At 42.9% G+C, this 23,961-nt stretch overlaps 2 protein-coding genes across 2 annotated transcripts; both read right to left on the bottom strand.

Annotated features, from left to right (window-relative positions):
• Positions 1-2,530: 2,530 nt before the first annotated feature.
• Positions 2,531-8,391, bottom strand: LOC143331648 (alcohol dehydrogenase 1-like). The gene is made up of 9 exons (XM_076748735.1): positions 8,362-8,391; positions 7,178-7,279; positions 6,891-7,032; positions 4,201-4,282; positions 3,798-4,020; positions 3,308-3,568; positions 2,925-3,057; positions 2,672-2,810; positions 2,531-2,564 (listed from the first exon to the last, which is right to left on the bottom strand). Exons 1-9 carry the CDS (start codon positions 8,377-8,379, stop codon positions 2,531-2,533), a joined length of 1,134 nt encoding a protein of 377 aa, XP_076604850.1. The 5' UTR covers positions 8,380-8,391.
• Positions 8,392-12,567: 4,176 nt separating this feature from the next.
• Positions 12,568-20,283, bottom strand: LOC143331650 (alcohol dehydrogenase 1-like). The gene is made up of 9 exons (XM_076748738.1): positions 20,254-20,283; positions 17,432-17,533; positions 17,145-17,286; positions 14,260-14,341; positions 13,854-14,076; positions 13,345-13,605; positions 12,962-13,094; positions 12,709-12,847; positions 12,568-12,601 (listed from the first exon to the last, which is right to left on the bottom strand). The coding sequence occupies exons 1-9, from the start codon at positions 20,269-20,271 to the stop codon at positions 12,568-12,570; spliced, it is 1,134 nt and encodes a 377-aa protein (XP_076604853.1). The 5' UTR covers positions 20,272-20,283.
• Positions 20,284-23,961: the final 3,678 nt, after the last annotated feature.

Raw genomic sequence — 23,961 nt, forward strand, 5'->3', positions numbered from 1 at the left:
TCATGTTTTTGGCTTTGAAAAATAATGAAATGACCCTCCAAACGCTTTGTGTACAGAGTATGTAAACCATGGAGGGGCCAAATGGTACTTTGCAGTTTCTCATTTTGATGTGCGAACCTTTACAATCAGAATTATTATCAACCACACAAGATTCATTTGTCAATAGATTAAACCTTCATTGCACATGAGACTAGGAGTAAATTTTACAATTACACAGAAAATATGTAATTGCTCAATTGAGACGCTGGTTCAAAAAGTACAGCTGCCTCGATCTGCTGAGATTAATGTTGCCCACATGTAAGTGACGAAACAGCAAGTCAGGATCAAGTCAGACACAAATTTGACCGGCATGCTTGGTGCAGCAATTGCAGTGTGCCCAGGGTAGAGATTTAAACAAGTCTTTGGGAGGATTGATTATCATATTGTACATTATTGGGTGTGTTAGGAGTTGGTTCAGGTCCTGTAGCAGTCATAGCTAATCATATTGGCTATTTTTATTGTCTCAAAATGCTGTGGACTCACCCCACCAGGACAGTTTGGTTCATAGAGGCTGAGAGTCCTGTTATGTTTAGGCAGGATTTGTACCCAATAGCAGACACGTGGACAGGGGGCAAGGGTAAAATAGGAATTTACTGAGTTGATAATGAAGGGAGACTCCAGGTATGCTGGAAACGCATAGCTGGGAGTCCTGGTAATAGTAGGTGGGGCACTGAGGTGCAGAGCACAGAGCTTGTGTGGTGTGAGTACAGCGTTGAAGGCACGTGGCGGTGGAGGCACAGATGAAACTACGTGGTGACTGGTTGTGGACTAAATGTAAACTTCTACTCATAGGTGGCACTTGTGAAGCGGCCAACTGTACCGCTAAGCAGCAAAAACAATCTGGCAACAAGTCCTCTGCAGTCCAGTCTTTATGCTGTGCTTGATTGTGATGAGTCTCAGCTGTGTGGGAGCCAGCTCCCAAACCACCTGGAGAACCACATGAAGCCTCTGCCAAAAAAGGACACACAGGAACCAAGCCCCACACCTCTCCACAGTACACAAGAAAATATTAGAATTTTCCCAAACCACCACACATCTTAAGTTGTCATATAAAGATACTGTCTCCTTTTTAATTTTATTCACATTTTAAAAGTCCAGAGGTGGGCAGTTTTCTGTGCCTAATAGTGCACGATTTATAGAAAATCATAATGACTCAAACAATAAAATAACTGCAGTTATAAATAACAGTAAATCAATTCATAGAGGAAAATGTTCTGTTGTTTTATCAAATGAGCCAGAGTCCTTGTCTAGGGTTTGGGTCGTCGGGGCCCCCGCCCGTCCTGCGGGTGGTGGACCTATGGGAGGGCGGGCTCACGTCGCTCCTTCGGGCTGTGCCCGGCTGGGTCCAGTGGGCAAAGACCCGGCTACCAGGCGCTCGCCTGCGAGCCCCAACCCCAGGCCTGGCTCCAGGGTGGGGCCCCGGTGACGCCAATTTGGGCGACGTGAACGTCCTTGTTTTTTCGGCTTCCATAGGGGCTTTTGAAATGACAAAACATGAGATTCCACATGCAACAAGTCACAAGTGTTCTGCAGAAAGTAGGAATACACATCGCAGGGGTTGTGTGAACTCAAAAAATGTGTTCAATGACTGTTATTGACCATCTATCGACTATTATAGATGTAATTTCAATTTGATGATGAATACATGATTACAGCAAAACAAACACAGTTGCGATTCTGTCAGTGGACAAATTTACCTGTAGAAATTAAAAATGTGAGGTTGCGGTGCTACTTTTGTCAAATGAAGTAGAAAGAGATGACATAAACAATTGTCATACTATAGCTACTACAGCCTGTGTTATTCTTTTTGGGAGGCTGGTACTAAGTGTGCAAGGCTGAATAAAAGCAACCACCGTAAATCCAGTGTGTTCAAATCTGCTGAATTAGCTATTGTCTTCCCAAGACAACGATAATGATTTTAGAAAAAGTGGATCCAAAAAACAGAGCAATCATGAGCTCTCCTTTCAACATTAGCTGTGATTATGTAGTTATATGGTTTCATATAATTTCATTTAGTGTGTCTCCTGTTTAACTGCAATATATATTTCTTAAAACCAGACAGAAGCACTGCTCAGTGACAAAACCGGCATCTCATTCAGGCAGAATAATTACACTTTCTACCAAGTTAAGCAAACACTGATGTAATGAAGCAGGTTTGAGTAAACCTGAGCTAAAATTATGTGAATGCAGATTCACAGAGCATTCAGAGACATGACAGACAATGCTGTAGACACGTAAATGCTATTTCTATGACCCACAATACAATAAAACCACAACACAAACAAGGAAACCAGAGAGGCCATCTGTTCAGACAATTTATTTTGCCCTATGAACACTTCCCGTGTTTAACTTTTAGTGAACAGGTCAAACATGTATATTGTGTATTATTTGATGAATCTCCTTATTCTGTGCATTGTATTATTTGTATGAATATGACTGTGAGAGAGTGGTAAATTACTGCCTTGGGGTCATCGACTGCATCACAGTGGTCTCATTGTGGAGAAACATTCAGGACCGTCCGGATGCTGTGAAACAAAGTAATTGAGAAGTGAGCAGACCTGCACCTATTAATTTATCTGTGTTGTTGTTGAGTCATGAATGGTTTAGATTGTATTTAGAAAAGGAAACCTACCATTTCCCATGCTTCATCAGTTCAATGGCATCATTGACCTGGTCCAAAGTCATGGTATGAGTGATGAACTCATCCAGCTTCAGCTTCTTGTCCAGGTAAGCTTTAACCATCTGAGGCACTGCATCTTTACCCTTAAAGTCTTAGTCACAAAACAATCAGAATAAGAGCATTCAGTCTTTTCCAGCATACAAATAGCTATGAAATCACAGATCACAAGCCCCCAGCCATTTAGTTATGGTTATATTTGTCTCACCTCCAATTGTGGAGCCCTTCCATGTGCGTCCAGTGATGAGCTGAATGGGTCGGACAGAAACATCCTGCAAGTCTGTAAAGCCAACAATCACACTGACACCCCAACCTTGCACACAAGACTCCAAGGCACTGCGCTAGATGGAGAAACAGCACAAAGTTTGTAACTAGAAGAATCCAGATTTAAATAAATGAAACAGCACAAAGCTTGTAACCAGAAGAATCCAGATTTAAATAAATGAAACTCAGCTCTTCAATAATTACTGCTTGCTTGAATAAGAGCAAGTGAGCTCAGTTGACTCTGATTGGAATAAAGGTTCCCATTGTAATGGCTAGGTGACACATCTTCATTATATTCTTGAAGCAGATGAAATCAAATCATCTTACCATGACTTCCACATTTCCAACACATTCCAGAGAGAAGTCCACTCCTCCGTCAGTCATCTCAGACAGCACTTGGCTGATGGGTTTATTGTGATCCTTGGGGTTCACAAAGTCAGTCGCACCAAATACCTTGGCCTTCTCAAACTTATCTGGATTGATGTCAACAGCGATAATCTTCTTGGCTCCTGCAGCCTTGCAGCCCATGACTGCGGCCAAGCCCACAGCTCCCAGGCCAAACACAGCACATGTGGAGCCTGGTTCCACCTAAAGAAAACAGACTTTGGTCAATGTGACACTTTAGTTTGGACTTTGTAGTGCTCTATACAGTAAAAATCAATGGAAAGATAAGGAAAAAATTTAAAATTTAAGTCTTTAATGTCATAAAAAGTGTCAATAATATTGGCATTTTACACAAAATGTCTCATTCCCTTCTTCAATTTAATAATAATGATGAAGAATAGTGAATCTATTTGCAACAATCAAATAAACACACCTTCGCAGTATTAACTGCTGCTCCATATCCTGTGCAGACCCCACAGCCCAGGAGACAGACTTTGTCCAGAGGAGCAGCAGGGTCGATCTTAGCCACAGCTATCTGGTTCATCACAATGTACTCAGAGAAGGTACCAACTCCGACGAGTGGGATCAAATTCTTGCCCTTACAGGTAAACCTGGTGGTTGGTGGTATCATCATGTCTTTCCGCATAGTGGGCCCCCTGAAACAAAATATGAGTGCTGCACTTTAGTCCTGTTAACAGGTTGACTGGGTGCTTGCAATTTAAGTACAAAGATCTGAAGTATCTGTCCTCTGGAATCATCAGATGACAATGAACGAGGAAAAGTTGGGGAAGAGAAAACAGAGTAGATGGGAGGAAACAAGTACTTATTGAGCTCACCGTGCACACTGGTTGGTCTTTGGGTTCTTACAGAAGCGGCATTCTCTACACTGGGGCATGGGTAATGGGATAACTTTGTCTCCTGAAAGACAAAAACAATAATGCCATGTGACAGTCAGAAGTGAAATTTAGGTCATTTACCATGAGGAAAATACTCATCCTGCAGAAAATCGACATTTCTAATTTGTCTTATTGAGAGCACAAGAGGATGCTACACAGAAGTGGTGGTTTGCCAATAGCTGTGTTATTGTTAACTTCCACTTTCCAAAACCGGAAACTGGAAAACATACAGCAAAATGGATAAATTTAATAGTTTCTGCATACTATTATGAAAGCCACTTTGCAGTATGCATTGCCAGCTAGCTTCCTGAAATTCCATCAACCGTGGGCAGTAGGTTGAATGGCAGCGCCAACACCTAAGTCAGGACGTGGTTAGGTCTCCCTTGCTGCTTCTCAGACCCAGGACTCTTTGGCAAGAACACACTGCAGCTTCCGCTCCGCTCATGTTCTGTTTCAAAACCTCCAAAAAGCAAAGGAAGACCATGGTCATGGAGGAAGTCTCCCGAGCAAGAGCGCTACCTTGTCAAGGCCGTGTCCCACAGCAAACAGAGAGCGTGGACCCAATGGGAGGACACTATCTACAGGGTCATAACCTGGGGGGACATTTGGCGACCCCTGCAAGCATGACTCAGTTTCACAGTGAGTGCAGCATATGATACCCTTCCTTGTCTGCAAAACCTCTCTCAGTGGTTTGGGAGCAAAGACAGGTGCCCCCTGTGTGGGAAAAGCAAGGCAGGCCTCCAGCACATCCTGTCATCATGTGAAGTTGCACTGGCTCAGGGGCGCTTGACATGGCTGCGCAGCCAGGTCCTGAGGAAGCTGGTGGAGCTGTTGGAGAGGTGCAGGGGAGCTGCAAACAACTCCTCAGGCAGCCAAACACCAAGCATTCCCTTCGTCAGACAAGGAGAGATCAATGGAAAGGGGCAGTTGGTCTTCCCAACAGAGATCATGCAGAGAACCCTAACACCAGACATCGTGATGTGGTCCACAACTGCCAAGAAGGTCCTCATCATTGAGATGACTGTTCCCTGGGAGGAGGGAATACCAGCTGTGCACGAGTTCAAGTGGCTCAAGTACACAACTCTGGCTGCAGAGTGCAGAGGGGCGGGCTGGAAGTCGGTTGCAGGGGCTTTGTGGGAAGGTCAGCGATCCCACTTCCCCATGCTGCTGGAACGACAGGCACAAGTCTGCAGAGGGCCATCAGGGAGCTAGCAGAGGAGGCAGAGAGAGAGCTAGCTACTGGTTGTGGCTACGGAGGAGGGACAATTTATGGGGCCAGACACCCCTATAAGGTCAGCTGCAGGGAGTGGCAGGGAGCTGTCCCTAAACAACCACTGCCCCCCACCTGGAGATTTACTGGCTAGGGGGCGAAACATCAGTGACAGTAGGCACCAGCTGATGACCCTGCAGCTGACCCTGCAGTGCACCGGAGGAGGTGTGGCAGGCAAAATGCTGAGCAGCTGGACCACCATCTACAACCTGTACGACACAATGCAGTATAGAGTATATGGTCCATACTGCACACTGTGATTGTTGGTAGTATGTCATAAGTGGCTCCAAATACAGCCACTGACTAAATACACAAGAGAGGGAAAAATAATGAGGGACAGCTGAAACTATTTTGCAAAGGCAAAGGCAGGAAATAAAACAAAACATAGCACAAGAAAGAAACTCTTTCTTGTGAAAACAGGAAATAACTAAACTAAAAGAGAAAACTATGACATTGACATTAAGGCCGAAAATGTAATTTGTTTGAAAAAATTTGAATGCAACCACAGACTGTATATAACATGAACATAGTCTCCGTAACATCACTCATAGGTTTCTGTAGATCCCGTGTGAAGATCAGTGTCAGTTGCTCTGGCTGTGGTCATCTTGGCAGTGTCTGACTCCACCAAACTCCTGGCTCATCCAAAAACAAGTGGTGCTGCTCAAAGTGGTCATGCCCATAATTGTGCATAACTTTAAGCCTTGATATAATTGAAATGAGTTAGTTATATAAATATTCACCCCTGTACAGTTGTCTTGCACAGGGAAACTAGCAACAGAGAGCAAAACAGATTTTGTCCAGGGCTGTAAACTTGTCCTTATATGGCGTTTATGGGGATTGACTCCCTCTTGGAGCCAGCCTCAAGTGGTCATTTGAGGAACTGCAGTTTTTGGCACTTCTGCGTTGACTTTTTTCAGCCTCTGAGATTGCTGCTTGACTGGAACCTATCCCATGTCTGATCGTTGTTGGTAATTTCAGCATGGCTTTGCTCACTCTGGTGCTCCTTCATTTTCATTTTTAGTTGAGTTTACTGATAGGTCAACAGGGCAAACTGATAGTGGATTTTGAGAATGCGCGTTGCAGTGCCAAAGGGCAAACTGCTCCTTCAAATGGTGTGTTTGAACTGACTAAATTCTGAACAGGTCATTACTGTGAGAATACAAAATTTTGTCCCATGTTTGAATGAAAGTTTCCTGTCTTTATGCCAAGTTTAGCAAAGCGAATCATATCCCAGTTCCTCCATACTCACCACCACACAGACATGAGACAAATCAATCTTGTCATCTCATTGTTGGAAAGAATGCACAAAATAAGCACACAGACATATATACAGTATATGTATGTGTGTATATATACTGACCTGGCTGAACTTCCGTGACTCCAGGCCCAACACTTTCTACAATCCCAGCTGCCTCGTGGCCAAGGACTACTGGGAAGCCATCTTTTTGATTACTGTCCAAAAGTTGGTACAGGTCCGTATGGCACACTCCAGTTGCCACAATCTGCACCGAAGAGAGTAACCAAACAGTGAAAGCACAAAGATGACTAAAGGGACAAGCTTATGATGAGTGTTCACTTTCAGTGGGCTCAGTAGTATCAACACTTCCACATTACTTTGACACTTTTATTTTGTGTTAATAACAATACCTTGATGCGGACTTCGTCGGCCTGTGGTGGGGCTACCTCAATCTCCTCAATCACCAAAGGCTTGTTGGGCTCCCAGGCCACTGCTGCCTTGCACTTGATGACCTGGCAGGCAGTGACACCATGCAAGTTTATGATACAGTATATTGTAATTTATATGTACAGATGTGCAGTGTATTTGTGCATTTTATTTGCATGGGGACAGGAGACAAGCTAGGGAGTAGGTGACTTTGGTCCCAGCTAGGGGAGCTTTGTTGTTGGTCTGACCCTTATTTGATTAACTTCAAAGTGTGACTCAAATTTATTACAATATATTTCAGTGACCCAGAGTGGACAGAGAGACAGATATATGAACAGAAATTAGGAGACAGCTAGCTAGCGAGCTAAGTTTGGTTTTATTCAAATGCCATTGCTTATACCAGTCTTCAGTAAATATTTACACAACAAATCATACCAAGTTTGGATGTTACTGTGTTACATGGCAGGGGAGAAACAATCTTTTCTTCTTTTGTTATTGCTGCTCATACCCAGAGGTATGCCTATCAAAAAGTAATAAACATTTGGATGATATGATGATTTGAGCATGAGCAATAAAAAGTGATATCTTGAATCACTTTTTATTGCTCATGGTTTGAAAATGGAGTTTTGTTGGTTGGTCAATTTGTAAACCAAATGGTCTGTTACTGTCACATTCAAATTTCTTGAAGAGTTGAAGGTACCAGTAAAACCTAAAGAACACACTATTATTTTGGATGCAGTTCTCAAAGGTTCTCTTCAGTTTTTAAACAATTCTAATCTGACAGAAAGTAATATTGTCAGCACATTAGTAACTCTCATTATAATTGGAGAACTTGATATTCAGAATAAACTCTGCAGTAACAGACAAATCAGAACTGCTTTGGATTGCTGTAGTTCTTATACCATGGGTGATTTACAGTGGAAAAAGGACTGTTGTATTACACCCATCCACACTCCAGCAACTGAATAATCCTTGCATGCACAAATGTTAACTGAATCCAATATAGAAGCACATCCAAATGAATATTCATGTAAATTGTATTAATAAGATACTGTTTCATTGTTTTTTAATGTTTTGTTTCATTATCATTTATAAGACATTAATTTTCAGTCTGTCAACATAAAAAGATCAAATAAATATGAGTGCCCACACATTGATTAATACTTACCTTACCAGCTGTGGCCATGTTTGCTGCAAAGATGAGAATAAAAAAGTGAGAGAGGAGTTATATCAGGACTGCAGCTGCAGGACAGGAGTGCAGAAGGGACGACAAGTGATCATGAACTTGGGTTTATATGTTAGAGCACTATAATACATTTTGGCAGATGTTCAGATGGGCAGGGACTTGTTATCCATTCCCAGTGACTCAAATCTCGGTGAGAGATAAGTGACCCTTGCACATTAAAAAAACAGCAATCACCGCAACTGAATGTAAATCGCTTTTTACAGCAAAATAGTTTTTGAATAAAAACTAGAAACAGTTTGCCGTGCTCTGTTCAGCACATTACCAGTCATTAAAATGGCAAATTGTTGCATATATGCTTCAGTTTTTGTAAAGATTCAACAAGATATAGCCTATGAATCAGTAAACTGTAGAGGTGTCAGTTAGGTGGATTTTGATCCCTTTGGACAGAGACAGGTTAACTATTTCCAATTGCATCCACTCTTCATGCTGACCTTAACTGACCAGCTGCTGGCTCTTGCTCAATTGTACTGACATGAGGGTGCTATAGATCTTCTCATCTAACTTAAGGCAAGAAAGCAAAAAACATATTTCCCAAAACTCTTCCTTTAACACAGTTTGGCAATGATGAGAGTGAAAATGTCATAACAAGACTTACAGGAAAGTTATACTTTACATTGGTTGGCACAGTGACCCAAAAGTTAATAGTGGCAAGAGATGGATACTGCAATACTTAAAATCTTTCGTGCACTGAGGCCCCTTAAAAGCATTCTGACTAGAAACATTACAAATTTGCATGACTTGTGTACAGCCCAGGACAGGAGTGCTCCTCAGCTAAAACCATCCAGGACAACATTACTCCCCACCTACAGAGCATCAATGACATCGGTGAGCTGAGTTGCCTGTGTAGTGCCCAAAGGATAGGAAAAGACAACAGCATGTTCACCCTGCTGCTCTCTGCCAAGCGATACAGGAGTATTTGCTGTCCTACCACCAGACCACAGAGCAGCTTTTTAAACTCATTCTGTGTATTCCATAGTTTTTTTTTGGTGTAGCATAAAGGGGGTACAACTGGCATTTTGTGGTGCAACCCTGTGTTGTAGAGTGAAAACTAAATGAACCTTGAACTTTGAAAAGAAACTTGGACTCTGACCATGTTGCAATGGAAGGTGGTTGGTTATGGTTGGTTATTAGAGGCAGACTTACTACAGCCAACTCCCAATAATTCATTGTTTACTCTATTCAGTTTGCTTGTCTGGTTTTGACATTCTGTCTTTTTTGACAATGAGCAAACATGAACTTTTACTGCACAAAACCTTCTTGCCACTGAGTCAGGCAATTCAAAAAGAACAACTCTGGTTAGAGCAGTGAGTAGCAGTAAATGAAAACAGAGACCTGCACGAGTCAGTGAGCTAAAAGACACTGAAACGCTGGGTTATAATTCTTGGTGGTTCATTCATACTCATGATCCCGTTTATATACAAGTAATCATGTGATCCACTGCTAATACAACAGTTTTGATTATCGCAACTTTATTGCTTGTAGGCTCATTACACAGGCAAGCTAATGGAGGGGGTATTTCTTATACTTCTGCTCATGTTTTTGGCTTTGAAAAATAATGAAATGACCCTCCAAACTCTTTGTGTACAGAGTATCTAAACCATGGAGGGGCCAAACAGCACTTCTCATTTTGATGTGCTACATAGATAACCTTTACAATCAGAATTATTATCAACCACACAAGATTCATTTGTCAATAGATTAAACCTTCATTGCACGTGAGACTAGGAGTAAATTTTACAATTACACAGAAAATATGTAATTGCTCAATTGAAACGCTGGTTCAAAAAGTACAGCTGCCTCTATGGTGAGATTAATGTTGCCCACATATATGTGATGACACAGCAAGTCAGGATCAAGTCAGACACAAATTTGACCGGCAAGCTTGGTGCAGCAAATGTCTCAAAAAGCTTATTTTCCGAACTGGTGGTTGTGCAGTGTGCCCAGGGTAGAGATTTAAACAAGTCTTTGGGAGGATTGATTATCATATTGTACATTATTGGGTGTGTTAGGAGTTGGTTCAGGTCCTGTAGCAGTCATAGCTAATCATATTGGCTATTTTTATTGTCCCAAAAAGCTGTGGACTCACCCCACCAGGACAGTTTGGTTCATAGAGGCTGAGAGTCCTGTTATGTTTAGGCAGGATTTGTACCCAATAGCAGACACGTGGACAGGGGGCAAGGGTAAAATAGGAATTTACTGAGTTGATAATGAAGGGAGACTCCAGGTATGCTGGAAACTCGTAGCTGGGAGTCCTGGTAATAGTAGGTGGGGCACTGAGGTGCAGAGCACAGAGCTTGTGTGGTGTGAGTACAGCGTTGAAGGCACGTGGCGGTGGAGGCACAGATGAAACTACGTGGTGACTGGTTGTGGACTAAATGTAAACTTCTACTCATAGGTGGCACTTGTGAAGCGGCCAACTGTACCGCTAAGCAGCAGAAACAATCTGGCAACAAGTCCTCTGCAGTCCAGTCTTTATGCTGTGCTTGATTGTGATGAGTCTCAGCTGTGTGGGAGCCAGCTCCCAAGCCACCTGGAGAACCACATCAAGCCTCTGCCAAGAAAGGACACACAGGACCAAACCCCACACCTCTCCACAGTACACAAGAAAATAATAGAATTTTCCCAAACCACCACACATCTTAAGTTGTCATATAAAGATACTGTCTCCTTTTTAATTTTATTCACATTTTGAAAGTCCAGAGGTGGGCAGTTTTCTGTGCCTAATAGTGCACGATTTATAGAAAATCACAATGACTCAAACAATAAAATAACTGCAGTTATAAATAACAGTAAATCAATTCATAGAGGAAAATGTTCTGTTGTTTTATCAAATGAGCCAGAGTCCTTGTCTAGGGTTTGGGTCGTCGGGGCCCCCGCCCACGACTGCGACCCATAACGCAAAGCACCGGCCCCTTCTGGTCCTTCCTGTGGGTGGTGGGCCTACGGGAAGGCGGGCCCACGTCGCTCCTTCGGGCTTTGCCCCGCTGGGTACAGTGGGCAAAGACCCGGCCACCAGGCGCTCGCCTGTGAGCCCCAACCCCAGGCCTGGCTCCAGGGTGGGGCCCCGGTGACGCCAATCTGGGCGACGTCAACGTCCTTGTTTTTTCGGCTTCCATAGGGGCTTTTGAAATGACAAAACTTGAGATTCCACATGCAACAAGTCACAAGTGCTCTGCAGAAAGTAGGAATACACATCGCAGGGGTTGTGTGAACTCAAAAAATGTGTTCAATGATTGTTATTGACCATCTATCGACTATTATAGATGCTATTTCAATTTGATGATGAATACGTGATTACAGCAAAACAAACACAGTTGCGATTCTGTCAGTGGACAAATTTACCTGTAGAAATTAAAAATGTGAGGTTGCGTTGCTACTTTTGTCAAATGAAGTAGAAAGAGATGACATAAACAATTGTCATACTATAGCTACTACAGCCTGTGTTATTCTTTTTGGGAGGCTGGTACTAAGTGTGCAAGGCTGAATAAAAGTAACCACCGTAAATCCAGTGAGTTCAAATCTGCTGAATTAGCTATTGTCTTCCCAAGACAACAATAATGATTTTAGAAAAAGTGGATCCAAAAAACAGAGCAATCATGAGCTCTCCTTTCAACATTAGCTGTGATTATGTAGTTATATGGTTTCATATAATTTCATTTAGTGTGTCTCCTGTTTAACTGCAATATATATTTCTTAAAACCAGACAGAAGCACTGCTCAGTGACAAAACCGGCATCTCATTCAGGCAGAATAATTACACTTTCTACCAAGTTAAGCAAACATTGATGTAATGAAGCAGGTTTGAGTAAACCTGAGTTAAAATTATGTGAATGCAGATTCACAGAGCATTCAGAGACATGACAGACAATGCTGTAGACACGTAAATGCTGTTTCTATGACCCACAATACAATAAAACCACAACACAAACAAGGAAACCAGAGAGGCCATCTGTTCAGACAATTTATTTTGCCCTATGAACACTTCCCGTGTTTAACTTTTAGTGAACAGTGTATATTGTGTATTATTTGATGAATCTCCTTATTCTGAGCATTGTATTATTTGTATGAATGTAACTGTGAGAGAGTGGTAAATTACTGCCTTGGGGTCATCGACTGCATCACAGTGGTCTCATTGTGGAGAAACATTCAGGACCGTCCGGATGCTGTGAAACAAAGTAACTGAGAAGTGAGCAGACCTGCACCTATTCATTTATCTGTGTTGTTGTTGAGTCATGAATGGTTTAGAAAGTATTTAGAAAAGGAAACCTACCATTTTCCGTGCTTCATCAGTTCAATGGCATCATTGACCTGGTCCAAAGTCATGGTATGAGTGATGAACTCATCCAGCTTCAGCTTCTTGTCCAGGTAAGCTTTAACCATCTGAGGCACACCATCTTTACCCTTAAAGTCTTAGTCACAAATTAATCAGAATAAGAGCATTCAGTCTTTTCCAGCATACAAATAGCTATGAAATCACAGAACACAAGCCCCCAGCCATTTAGTTATGGTCACATTTGTCTCACCTCCAATTGAGGAGCCCTTCCATGTGCGTCCGGTAATGAGCTGAATGGGTCGGACAGAAACATCCTGCAAGTCTGTAAAGCCAACAATCACACTGACACCCCAACCTTGCACACAAGACTCCAAGGCACTGCGCTAGATGGAGAAACAGCACAAAGTTTGTAACTAGAAGAATCCAGATTTAAATAAATGAAACAGCACAAAGCTTGTAACCAGAAGAATCCAGATTTAAATAAATGAAACTCAGCTCTTCAATAATTACTGCTTGCTTGAATAAGAGCAAGTGAGCTCAGTTGACTCTGATTGGAATAAAGGTTCCCATTGTAATGGTTAGGTGACACATCTTCATTATATTCTTGAAGCAGATGAAATCAAATCATCTTACCATGACTTCCACATTTCCAACACATTCCAGAGAGAAGTCCACTCCTCCGTCAGTCATCTCAGACAGCACTTGGCTGATGGGTTTATTGTGATCCTTGGGGTTCACAAAGTCAGTCGCACCAAACACCTTGGCCTTCTCAAACTTATCTGGATTGATGTCAACAGCGATAATCTTCTTGGCTCCTGCAGCCTTGCAGCCCATGACTGCAGCCAAGCCAACAGCTCCCAGGCCAAACACAGCACATGTGGAGCCTGGTTCCACCTAAAGAAAACAGACTTTGGTCAATGTGGCACTTTAGTTTGGACTTTGTAGTGCTCTATACAGTAAAAATCAATGGAAAGATTTTTGTGTCTCAGAATGAATGGTTACTCTTTCCGATAAGGAAAAAATTTAAAATTTAAGTCTTTAATGTCATAAAAAGTGTCAATAATATTGGCATTTTACACAAAATATCTCATTCCCTATGTGTGAATCTAGTGAATCTATTTGCAACAATCAAATAAACACACCTTAGCAGTATTAACTGCTGCTCCATATCCTGTGCAGACCCCACAGCCCAGGAGACAGACTTTGTCCAGAGGAGCAGCAGGGTCGATCTTAGCCACAGCTATCTGGTTCATCACAATGTACTCAGAGAAGGTACCAGCTCCCAAGAGTGGCATCAAATTCTTGCCCTTACAGGTAAACCTGGTGGTTGGTGGTATCATCATGTCTTTCTGCATAGTGGGCCCCCTGAAACAAAATATGAGTGCTGCACTTTAGTCCTGTTAACAGGTTCACTGAGTGCTTGCAATTTAAGTACAAAGATCTGAAGTATCTGTCCTCTGGTATCATCAGATGACAATGAACAATGAAAAGTTGGGGATGAAGAAAAAATAGAGTAGATGGCAGGAGATGAGTACTTATTGAGCTCACCGTGCACACTGGTTGGTCTTTGGGCTCTTACAGAAGCGGCATTCTCTACACTGGGGCATGAGTAATGGGATAACTTTGTCTCCTGAAAGACAAAAACAAAGCCATGTGACAGTCAGAATTGAAATTTAGGCCATTTACCATGAGGTAAATGCTCATCCTGCAGAAAATTGACATTTCTAATTTGTCTTATTGAGAGCACAAGAGGATGCTACACAGTAGTGGTGGTTTGTCAATAGCTGTGTTATTGTTAACTTCCACTTTCCAAAACCGGAAACTGGATAACATACAGCAAAATAGATAAATTTAATAGTTTCTGCAAACTATTATGAAAGCCAATTTGCAGTATGCATTGCCAGCTAGCTTCCTGAAATTCCATCAAGCGTGGCCAGTAGGTTGAATGGCAGCGCCAACACCTACGTCAGGACGTGGTTAGGCCTCCCTTGCTGCTTCTCAGACCCAGGACTCTTTGGCAAGAACACACTGCAGCTTCCGCTCAAGTCTGTAAATCTTAGGTACAAGCAGGAGACGGCGCGTCTTGTCTTCGAGCTGAAGGGGTCCATTGAACAATCAATAAGCAGTGCAGCAGTGGATGTCCGCACAGGGCATAAGTGGAGGGCCCAGGCAGAGGTGGACCAAGCCATCAGCAAGCTGCAGCATTAAGAGGTCCTGGGTAGAGTCCAGGAAAGCCAGGCAGGGCTGGACTTGGCTGGGGAGATCCAGTCAAGTTATGGTTCAAAGCCTCCAAGAAGCAAAGGAAGACCATGGTCATGGAGGAAGTCTCATGAGCAAGAGCCCTACCTCGTCAAGGCCGTGTCCCACAGCAAACAGAGAGCGTGGACCCGATGGGAGGACACTATCTACAGGGTCATAACCTGGGGGGACATTTGGTGACCCCTGCAAGCATCCCTCAGTTTCCCAGTGAGTGCAGCATATGATACCCTTCCTTGTCTGCAAAACCTCTCTCAGTGGTTTGGGAGCAAAGACAGGTGCCCCCTGTGTGGGAAAAGCAAGGCAGGCCTCCAGCACATCCTGTCATCATGTGAAGTTGCACTGGCTCAGGGGCGCTTGACATGGCTGCACAACCAGGTCCTGAGGAAGCTGGTGGAGCTGTTGGAGAGGTGCAGGGGAGCTGCAAACAACTCCTCAGGCAGCCAAACACCAAGCATTCCCTTCATCAGACAAGGAGAGATCAGTGGAAAGGGGCAGTTGGTCTTCCCAACAGAGATCATGCAGAGAACCCTAACACCAGACATTGTGACGCGGTCCACAACTGCCAAGAAGGTCCTCATCATTGAGATGACTGTTCTCTGGGAGGAGGGAATACCAGCTGTGCACGAGTTCAAGTGGCTCAAGTACACAACTCTGGCTGCAGAGTGCAGAGGGGCGGGCTGGAAGTCGGGTGCAGGGGCTTTGTGGGAAGGTCAGCGATCCCACTTCCCCATGCTGCTGGAACAACAGGCACAAGTCTGCAGAGGGCCATCAAGGAGCTAGCAGAGGAGGCAGAGAGAGCTAGCTACTGGTTGTGGCTACGGAAGAGGGACAATTTATGGGGCCAGACACCCCAATAAGGTCAGCTGCAGGGAGTGGCAGGGAGCTGTCCCTAAACAACCACTGCCCCCCACCCGGAGATTTACTGGCTAGGGGGCGAAACATCAGTGACAGTAGGCACCAGCTTATGAATCTGCAGTTGACCCTGCAGTGCACTGGAGGAGGTGCGGCAGGCAAAATGCCGAGCAGCTGGAACACCATCTACAACCTGTACAACACATTGCAGTATAGAGTATATGGTCCATACTGCACACTGTGATTGTTGGTAGTATGTAGGAAGTGGTTCCAAATACAGCCACTGACTAAATAGACAAGAGAGGGAAAAATAATGAGGGACAGCAAAGGCAGGAAATAAAACAAAACATAGCACAAGAAAGAAACTCTTTCAACATAAAACAGGAAATAACTAAGCTAAAAGACAAAACTATAACATTGACATTAAGGTTGAAAATGTAATTTGTGGTTGCATTCAAATTTATTCAAACAGACTATATAACATGAACATAGTCTCCGTGACATCACTCATAGGTTTCTGAAGATCCCGTGTGAAGATCAGTGTCAGTTGCTCTGGCTGTGGCCATCTTGGCAGTGTCTGACTCCACCAAACTTCTGGCTCATCCAAAAACAAGTGGTGCTGCTCAAAGTGGTCATGCCCATAATTGTGCATAACTTTAAGCCTTGATATAATTGAAATGAGTTTGTTATATAAATATTCACCCCTGTACAGTTGTCTTGCACAGGGAAATTAGCAACAGAGAGCAAAACAGATTTTGTCCAGGGCTGTAAACTTGTCCTTATATGGCGTTTATGGGGATTGACTCCCTTGGAGCCAGCCTCAAGTGGTCATTTGAGGAACTGCACTTTTTGGCACTTCTGCGTTGACTTTATTTTTCAGCCTCTGAGATTGCTGCTTGACTGCAACCTATCCCATGTCTGATCGTTGTTGGTAATTTCAGCATGGCTTGCTCACTCTGGTGCTCCTTCATTTTCATTTTTAGTTGAGTTTACTGATAGGTCAACAGGGCAAACTGATAGTGGATTTTGAGAATGCGCGTTGCAGTGCCGAAGGGCAAACTGCTACTTCGAATGGTGCGTTTGAACTGACTAAATTCTGAACAGGTCATTACTGTGAGAATACTAAATTTTGTCCCATGTTTGAATGAAAGTTTCCTGTCTTTGTGCCAAGTTTAGCAAAGCGAATCATATCCCAGTTCCTCCATACTCACCACCACACAGACATGAGACAAATCAATCTTCTCATCTCATTGTTGGAAAGAATGCACAAAATAAGCACACAGACATATATACAGTATATGTAGGTGTGTATATATACTGACCTGGCTGAACTTCCGTGACTCCAGGCCCAACACTTTCTACAATCCCAGCTGCCTCGTGGCCAAGGACTGCTGGGAAGCAATCTTTTTGATTACTGTCCAAAAGTTGGTACAGGTCCGTATGGCACACTCCAGTTGCCACAATCTGCACCGAAGAGAGTAACCCAACAGTGAAAGCACAAAGATGACTAAAGGGACAAGCTTATGATGAGTGTTCACTCTCAGTGGGCTCAGTCGTATCAACACTTCCACATTACTTTGACACTTTTATTTTGTGTTAATATCAATACCTTGATGCGGACTTCGTCGGCCTGTGGTGGGGCTACCTCAATCTCCTCAATCACCAAAGGCTTGTTGGGCTCCCAGGCCACTGCTGCCTTGCACTTGATGACCTGGCAGGCAGTGACACCATGCAAGTATATGATACAGTATATTGTAATTTATATGTACAGATGTGCAGTGTATTTGTGCATTTTATTTGCATGGGGACAGGAGACAAGCTAGGGAGTAGTTGACTTTGGTCCCAGCTAGGGGAGCTTTGCTGTTCGTCTGACCCTTATTTGATTAACTTCAAAGTGTGACTCAAATTTATTACAATATATTTCAGTGACCCAGAGTGGACAGAGAGACGGAGATATGAACAGAAATTAGGAGACAGCTAGCTAGCTAGCTAAGTTTGGTTTTATTCAAATGCCATTGGTTATACCATTCTTCAGTAAATATTTACACAACAAATCATACCAAGTTTGGATGTTACTGTGATACATGGTAGTGGACATAGAGCATCAATCAAAACGATCTTTTCTTCTTTTGTTTTTGCCGCTCATACCCAGAGGTATGCCTATCAAAAAGTAATAAAAGTTGGGATAATATGATGATTTGAGCATGAGCAATAAAACAGTGATATCTTGAATCACTGTTTTATTGCTCATGGTTTGACAATGGAGTTTTGTTGGTTGGTCAATTTGTAAACCAAATGGTCTGTTACTGTCACATTCAAATTTCTTGAAGAGTTGAAGGTACCAGTCAGTGGCGTCATTAGGCCTATTTTAGGGGGGCTTCAGCCCCCCCAAAATGTTCTTAAGCCCCCCTAAATAATTTGATATTTTTTATTGATTTTTTTTTTTTTTGATTTTTTTTTTTTTTTACAAAAAAAATCTCTGACAAATTTTATATAATAGGGCAAGAATAGGAGTTAAAATAAATATTCACATTACCTGTCATTAATTTATAATCATAAATCTGTCCATTTCCCTTTATTTCATGGTGTAAGGTAGAGAGCCCCTTCACTGCGCCATTACCCAGTCCATTCCACTTGGCCGTGTAGAGTACGCCCACATCACTGAGAATCCAGTCCATGTTTTCCCTGCAGCGCGTTGCAGCGTGTGTACCTACCTTTGCAGCACACAGAGCCAACTATTGACTAGAGCAGCAGTAGGAGAAGAATGGATATACGAAGGTTTTTCAAAAAAGTAAGTATTCATCACTGCTGGTAGCAATTAGTTAGCTCCAGCCCACAGTTAACAGCAGATTGAACCATGAACCAAGCATTTCCCATTTTACAAAAAAAGAAAAAATATAAATAAATTAAATGAAAAAAAAAAGACGTATAGGCGATCGCGGCTCACGTCTTTTACCTCTGTTTTGCGGCCAAGAGGTAGATTCCAGCCATAAAGGAACACTGCATATGCTAATTAGCTAGCCAGTAGCTAATATTATGGTCCTGGTTGTAGTGTCAAGTGTGCCCTGCGCTCTCTTCAGCCTTTGGGGGCACAGCATCAGTTGTGTTTCTCTCACATTATGGATGCACACTGCGGGTTACTGAGTTGAGCTGATTCCACTATGATTAATTTATCATTATCATGAGTGGATGATAATAATAATGATAATAATAGTAATAATAAGCAGGCTAATACTAGCCTACTACTACTACTACTACTACTACTACTAGTAGTAGTAATAATCAGAAGAAGAATAATGATGATAGTAATAATAATAGGCTAATTAATAATATAATAATGATTATTATATAATTGATCTGTAGGAGTCAGCAGCACAGAGGAGCACAGAGAGTAAGAGGGGAGAGACCTCTACTGGAAAGGTGAGTCTAAAGGATTTCACAGAATGGAGTCATTTGTGAGTCATAGATAGATAGATAGATAGATAGATAGGTAGATAGGTAGATAGGTAGGTAGATAGATAGATAGATAGATATTATTAAAAACAGACGGCACGCTTTGATGCTGCCACCCAGCAAGTAGCCAGCTACTGTTGTGTAATGTGTTGTGTAATATATGTACATAGGTATTTTTTGTTGACAGACTTCCTGAGTTTATTGTTTATTTTTGTTGTTGCAGTAGAGTATGTCTGTTAAATCTGTTGTGTTTTTCTTGTTGATGGTGTTAATGTGATCAAAAAAAAAAAAATTGGCATGTGTTTTCATTAAAATTTAATGGTGGCCTAAAACAATTGAGTATCTCTACTAAATCTGTCCAAAAGTGGGAAAGTTATATCCCGGTTCTTGTTCGTTATTTGTTTTTTGGATTTCCTAATGTCTACTACATTCATTCATATCCTGTGCATCTCCAGGGGGCTAAGCCCCCCCTGTCCTCAGAACCTAGTGACGCCCCTGGTACCAGTCAAACCTAAAGAACACACTATTATTTTGGATGCAGTTCTCAAAAGGTTCTCTTCAGTTTTTAAACAATTCTAATCTGACAGAAAGTAATATTATTAGCACATTAGTAACTCTCATTATTATTGGAGACATTGATGCTCAGAATAAACTGTGCAGTAACAGACAAATCAGAACTGCTTTGGACTGCTGTAGTTCTTATATCATGGGTGATTTACAGTGGAAAAAGGCCTTTTGTATTACATCCATCCACACTCTAGCCACTGAATAATCCTTGCATGCACAAGTGTTAACTGAATCCAATATAGAAGCACATTCAAATGAATATTCATGTAAATTGTATTAATAAGATACTGTTTCATTGTTGTTTTTTTTTTGATGTTTTGCTTCATTATCATTGATAAGACACTAATTTTCAGTCTGTCAACATAAAAAGATCATATAAATATGAGTGCCCACACATTGATTAATACTTACCTTGCCAGCTGTGGCCATGTTTGCTGCAAAGATGAGAATAAAAAAGTGAGAGAGAAGTTATATCAGGACTGCAGCTGCAGGACAGGAGTGCAGAAGGAACAACAAGTGATCATGAACTTGAGGTTTATATGTTAGAGCACTATAATACATTTTGGCAGACGTTCAGATGGGCAGGGACTTGTTATCAATTCCCAGTGACTCATATCTAAGTGAAAGATATGTGACCCTTGCACATTAAAAAAACAGCAATGACCGCAACTGAATGTAAATCTCTTTTTACAGCAAAACAAATTTCCCAAAACTCTTCCTTTAACACAGTTTGGTAATGATGAGAGTGAAAATGTCATAACAAGACTTACAGGAAAGTTAAACTTTACATTGGTTGGCACAGTGACCCAAAAGTTAATAGTGGCAAGAGATGGATACTGCAATACTTAAAATCTTTCGTGCACTGAGGCCCCTTAAAAGCATTCTGACTAGAAACATTGCAAATTTGCATGACTTGTGTACAGCCCAGGACAGGAGTGCTCCTCAGCTAAAACCATCCAGAACAACATTACTCCCCACCTACAGAGCATCAATGACATCGGTGAGCTGAGTTGCCTGTGTAGTGCCCAAAGGATAGGAAAAGACAACAGCATGTTCACCCTGCTGCTCTCTGCCAAGCGATACAGGAGTATTTGCTGTCCTACCACCAGACCACAGAGCAGCTTTTTAAACTCATTCTGTGTATTCCATAGTTTTTTTTGGTGTAGCATAAAGGGGGTACAACTGGCATTTTGTGGTGCAACCCTGTGTTGTAGAGTGAAAACTAAATGAACCTTGAACTTTGAAAAGAAACTTGAAATCTGACCATGTTGCAATGGAAGGTGGTTGGTTATGACTCATCATTTTTTCTGTCTGATTAGAGGCAGACTTACTACAGCCAACTCCCAGTAATTCATTGTTTACTCTATTCAGTTTGCTTGTCTGGTTTTGACATGCTGTCTTTTTGACAATGAGCACATATGAACTTTTACTGCACAAAACCTTCTTGCCACTGAGTCAGGAAATTTGAAAAGAACAACTCTGGTTAGAGCAGTGAGTAGCAGTAAATGAAAACAGAGACCTGCAACACTGCACATGAGACTAGGAGTAAATTTTACCATGACACAGAAAAAATGTAATTGCTCAATTGAGACGCTGGTTCAAAAAGTACAGCTGCCTCGATGGTGAGATCAATGTTGCCCACATGTATGTGACGACACAGCAAATCAGGATCAAGTCAGCCGCAAATTTGACCAGCATGCTTGGTGCAGCAATTGTCTCAAAAAGCCTATTTTCCAAACTGGTGGTTGTGCAGTGTGCCCAGGGTAGAGATTTAAACAAGTCTTTGGGAGGATTGATTATCATATTGTACATTATTGGGTGTGTTAGGAGTTGGTTCAGGTCCTGTAGCAGTCATAGCTAATCATATTGGCTATTTTTATTGTCTCAAAAAGTTGTGGACTCACCCCACCAGGACAGTTTGGTTCATAGAGGCTGAGAGTCCTGTTATGTTTAGGCAGGATTTGTACCCAATAGCAGACACGTGGACAGGGGGCAAGGGTAAAATAGGAATTTACTGAGTTGATAATGAAGGGAGACTCCAGGTATGCTGGAAACTCGTTGCTGGGAGTCCTGGTGTAACGGGGTTGAAACCCCTAATGGTTTTCTTTACAGCTCTACTGGGGAGCAATCTGCTAATCAGCACACAGAGGAAGCCTTAGTAGGAACAATTATTTAATTTAAAACACATAAAAAAAATTGTTAAAATAGTCCAGGGCTAGAGCCTCCCGAAAAGCCCACAGTTCACCGGCCGCTAGGAGTTCAGGGTCCTGGGGGGCCTCGTCTTGCAAGACAGCTAGCCTTGTGGCTGCATCCACAGGTATGGCAGCGAGGAGCCTATGTGAAAAAGGGCTGAATTACTTCAGAGTCTGATAACCCCTGTACAGCAGGTCCATCCCATGAACAGGGGTACAGTCATAGTGTCTCTTCCCCCTCCAACACAAGCATCAAAAGAAATTCCAAACAAACAAGAAAACACTCTTGGATAAATATCCACACCAACCAAACTAATAAATACAGATTAATTAAATAAATTATGATAAAGGGAGGGGGGAAGGAAGACACAACTATGAATGTCCCCCTTGTATAGGTTGTGGGAATCAGCGCGCCCCTGACGTCATGAAGATAAAGAGAGGTTACTTAGCTTACGGCGCCTCCTCTCTCTCTCTCTCCCTCTCTCGCTCGCCGGTTCCTCTTTCGGGTCCTGCCGCACGGATCTTTCGGGTCCACCACGCGCTGGTCCCTCTACCTGCGGTGTGTCGTCACTATGGCCTCCCGCTGCCACCGTTCAGCTCCGTTTCTCTCGCCCCGGTGCGCTCCTTCTTGACTCCGCGGCTGCCTATCGCCCTGTGGTCTGACTTCCTTCCCCAATGCAACACACCTGTGTCTTTTAAGGGAGAAACTAACCACCCCCCGTGCACCAATCACAGTCGCTGCCGTTTTTGTGGACAGGTGTAGCTAATCACAGCAATTCAATCGGTGCCCTTGGTAACAGGAGCAGACCCGCAACCCAGCCACCGGCATGCACACACGCGCACACACACACACACACACACACACACACACACCCTGTGACACTGGTAATAGTAGGTGGGGCACTGAGGTGCAGAGCACAGAGCTTGTGTGGTGTGAGTACAGCGTTGAGGGCACGTGGCGGTGGAGGCACAGATGAAACTACGTGGTGACTGGTTGTGGACTAAATGTAAACTTCTGCTCATAGGTGGCACTTGTGAAGCGGCCAACTGTACCGCTAAGCAGCAGAAACAATCTGGCAACAAGTCCTCTGCAGTCCAGTCTTTATGCTGTGCTTGATTGTGATGAGTCTCAGCTGTGTGGGAGCCAGCTCCCAAGCCACCTGGAGAACCACATCAAGCCTCTGCCAAGAAAGGACACACAGGAACCAAGCCCCACACCTCTCCACAGTACACAAGAAAATAATAGAAATTTCCCAAACCACCACACATCTTAAGTTGTCATATAAAGATACTGTCTCCTTTTTAATTTTATTCACATTTTGAAAGTCCAGAGGTGGGCAGTTTTCTGTGCCTAATAGTGCACGATTTATAGAAAATCACAATGACTCAAACAATAAAATAACTGCAGTTATAAATAACAGTAAAACAATTCATAGAGGAAAATGTTCTGTTGTTTTATCAAATGAGCCAGAGTCCTTGTCTAGGTTTTGGGTCGTCGGGGCCCCCGCCCACGACTGCCACCCATAACGCAAAGCACCGGCCCCTTCTGGTCCTTCCTGCGGGTGGTGGGCCTACGGGAAAGCAGGCCCACGTCGCTCCTTCGGGCTGTGCCCCGCTGGGTACAGTGGGCAAAGACCCGGCCACCAGGAGCTCGCCTGTGAGCCCCAACCCCAGGCCTGGCTCCAGGGTGGGGCCCCGGTGATGCCAATCTGAGCGACGTCAACGTCCTTGTTTTTTCGGCTTCCATAGGCGCTTTTGAAATGAAAAAAACTTGAGATTCCACATGCAACAAGTCACAAGTGTTCTGCAGAAAGTAGGAATACACATCGCAGGGGTTGTGAAAAAAAATGTGTTCAATGATTGTTATTGACCATCTATCGACTATTATGGATGCTATTTCAATTTGATGATGAATACATGATTACAG

This window comes from Chaetodon auriga, chromosome 14 (assembly GCF_051107435.1).
Source record: "Chaetodon auriga isolate fChaAug3 chromosome 14, fChaAug3.hap1, whole genome shotgun sequence".
NCBI classification, from domain to species: Eukaryota; Metazoa; Chordata; class Actinopteri; order Chaetodontiformes; family Chaetodontidae; genus Chaetodon; species Chaetodon auriga.

Coding starts and splice junctions, on each gene's coding strand:
- LOC143331648 (XM_076748735.1), bottom strand. Junction 4,283..6,890: donor AGTCACGGAAGTTCAGCCAG/GTCAGTATATAT, acceptor TTTGTCTTTCAG/GAGACAAAGTTATCCCATTA. Junction 2,565..2,671: donor CTGATGAAGCATGGGAAATG/GTAGGTTTCCTT, acceptor TTTGTTTCACAG/CATCCGGACGGTCCTGAATG.
- LOC143331650 (XM_076748738.1), bottom strand. Junction 13,606..13,853: donor CAGCAGTTAATACTGCTAAG/GTGTGTTTATTT, acceptor TGTTTTCTTTAG/GTGGAACCAGGCTCCACATG. Junction 12,602..12,708: donor CTGATGAAGCACGGAAAATG/GTAGGTTTCCTT, acceptor TTTGTTTCACAG/CATCCGGACGGTCCTGAATG.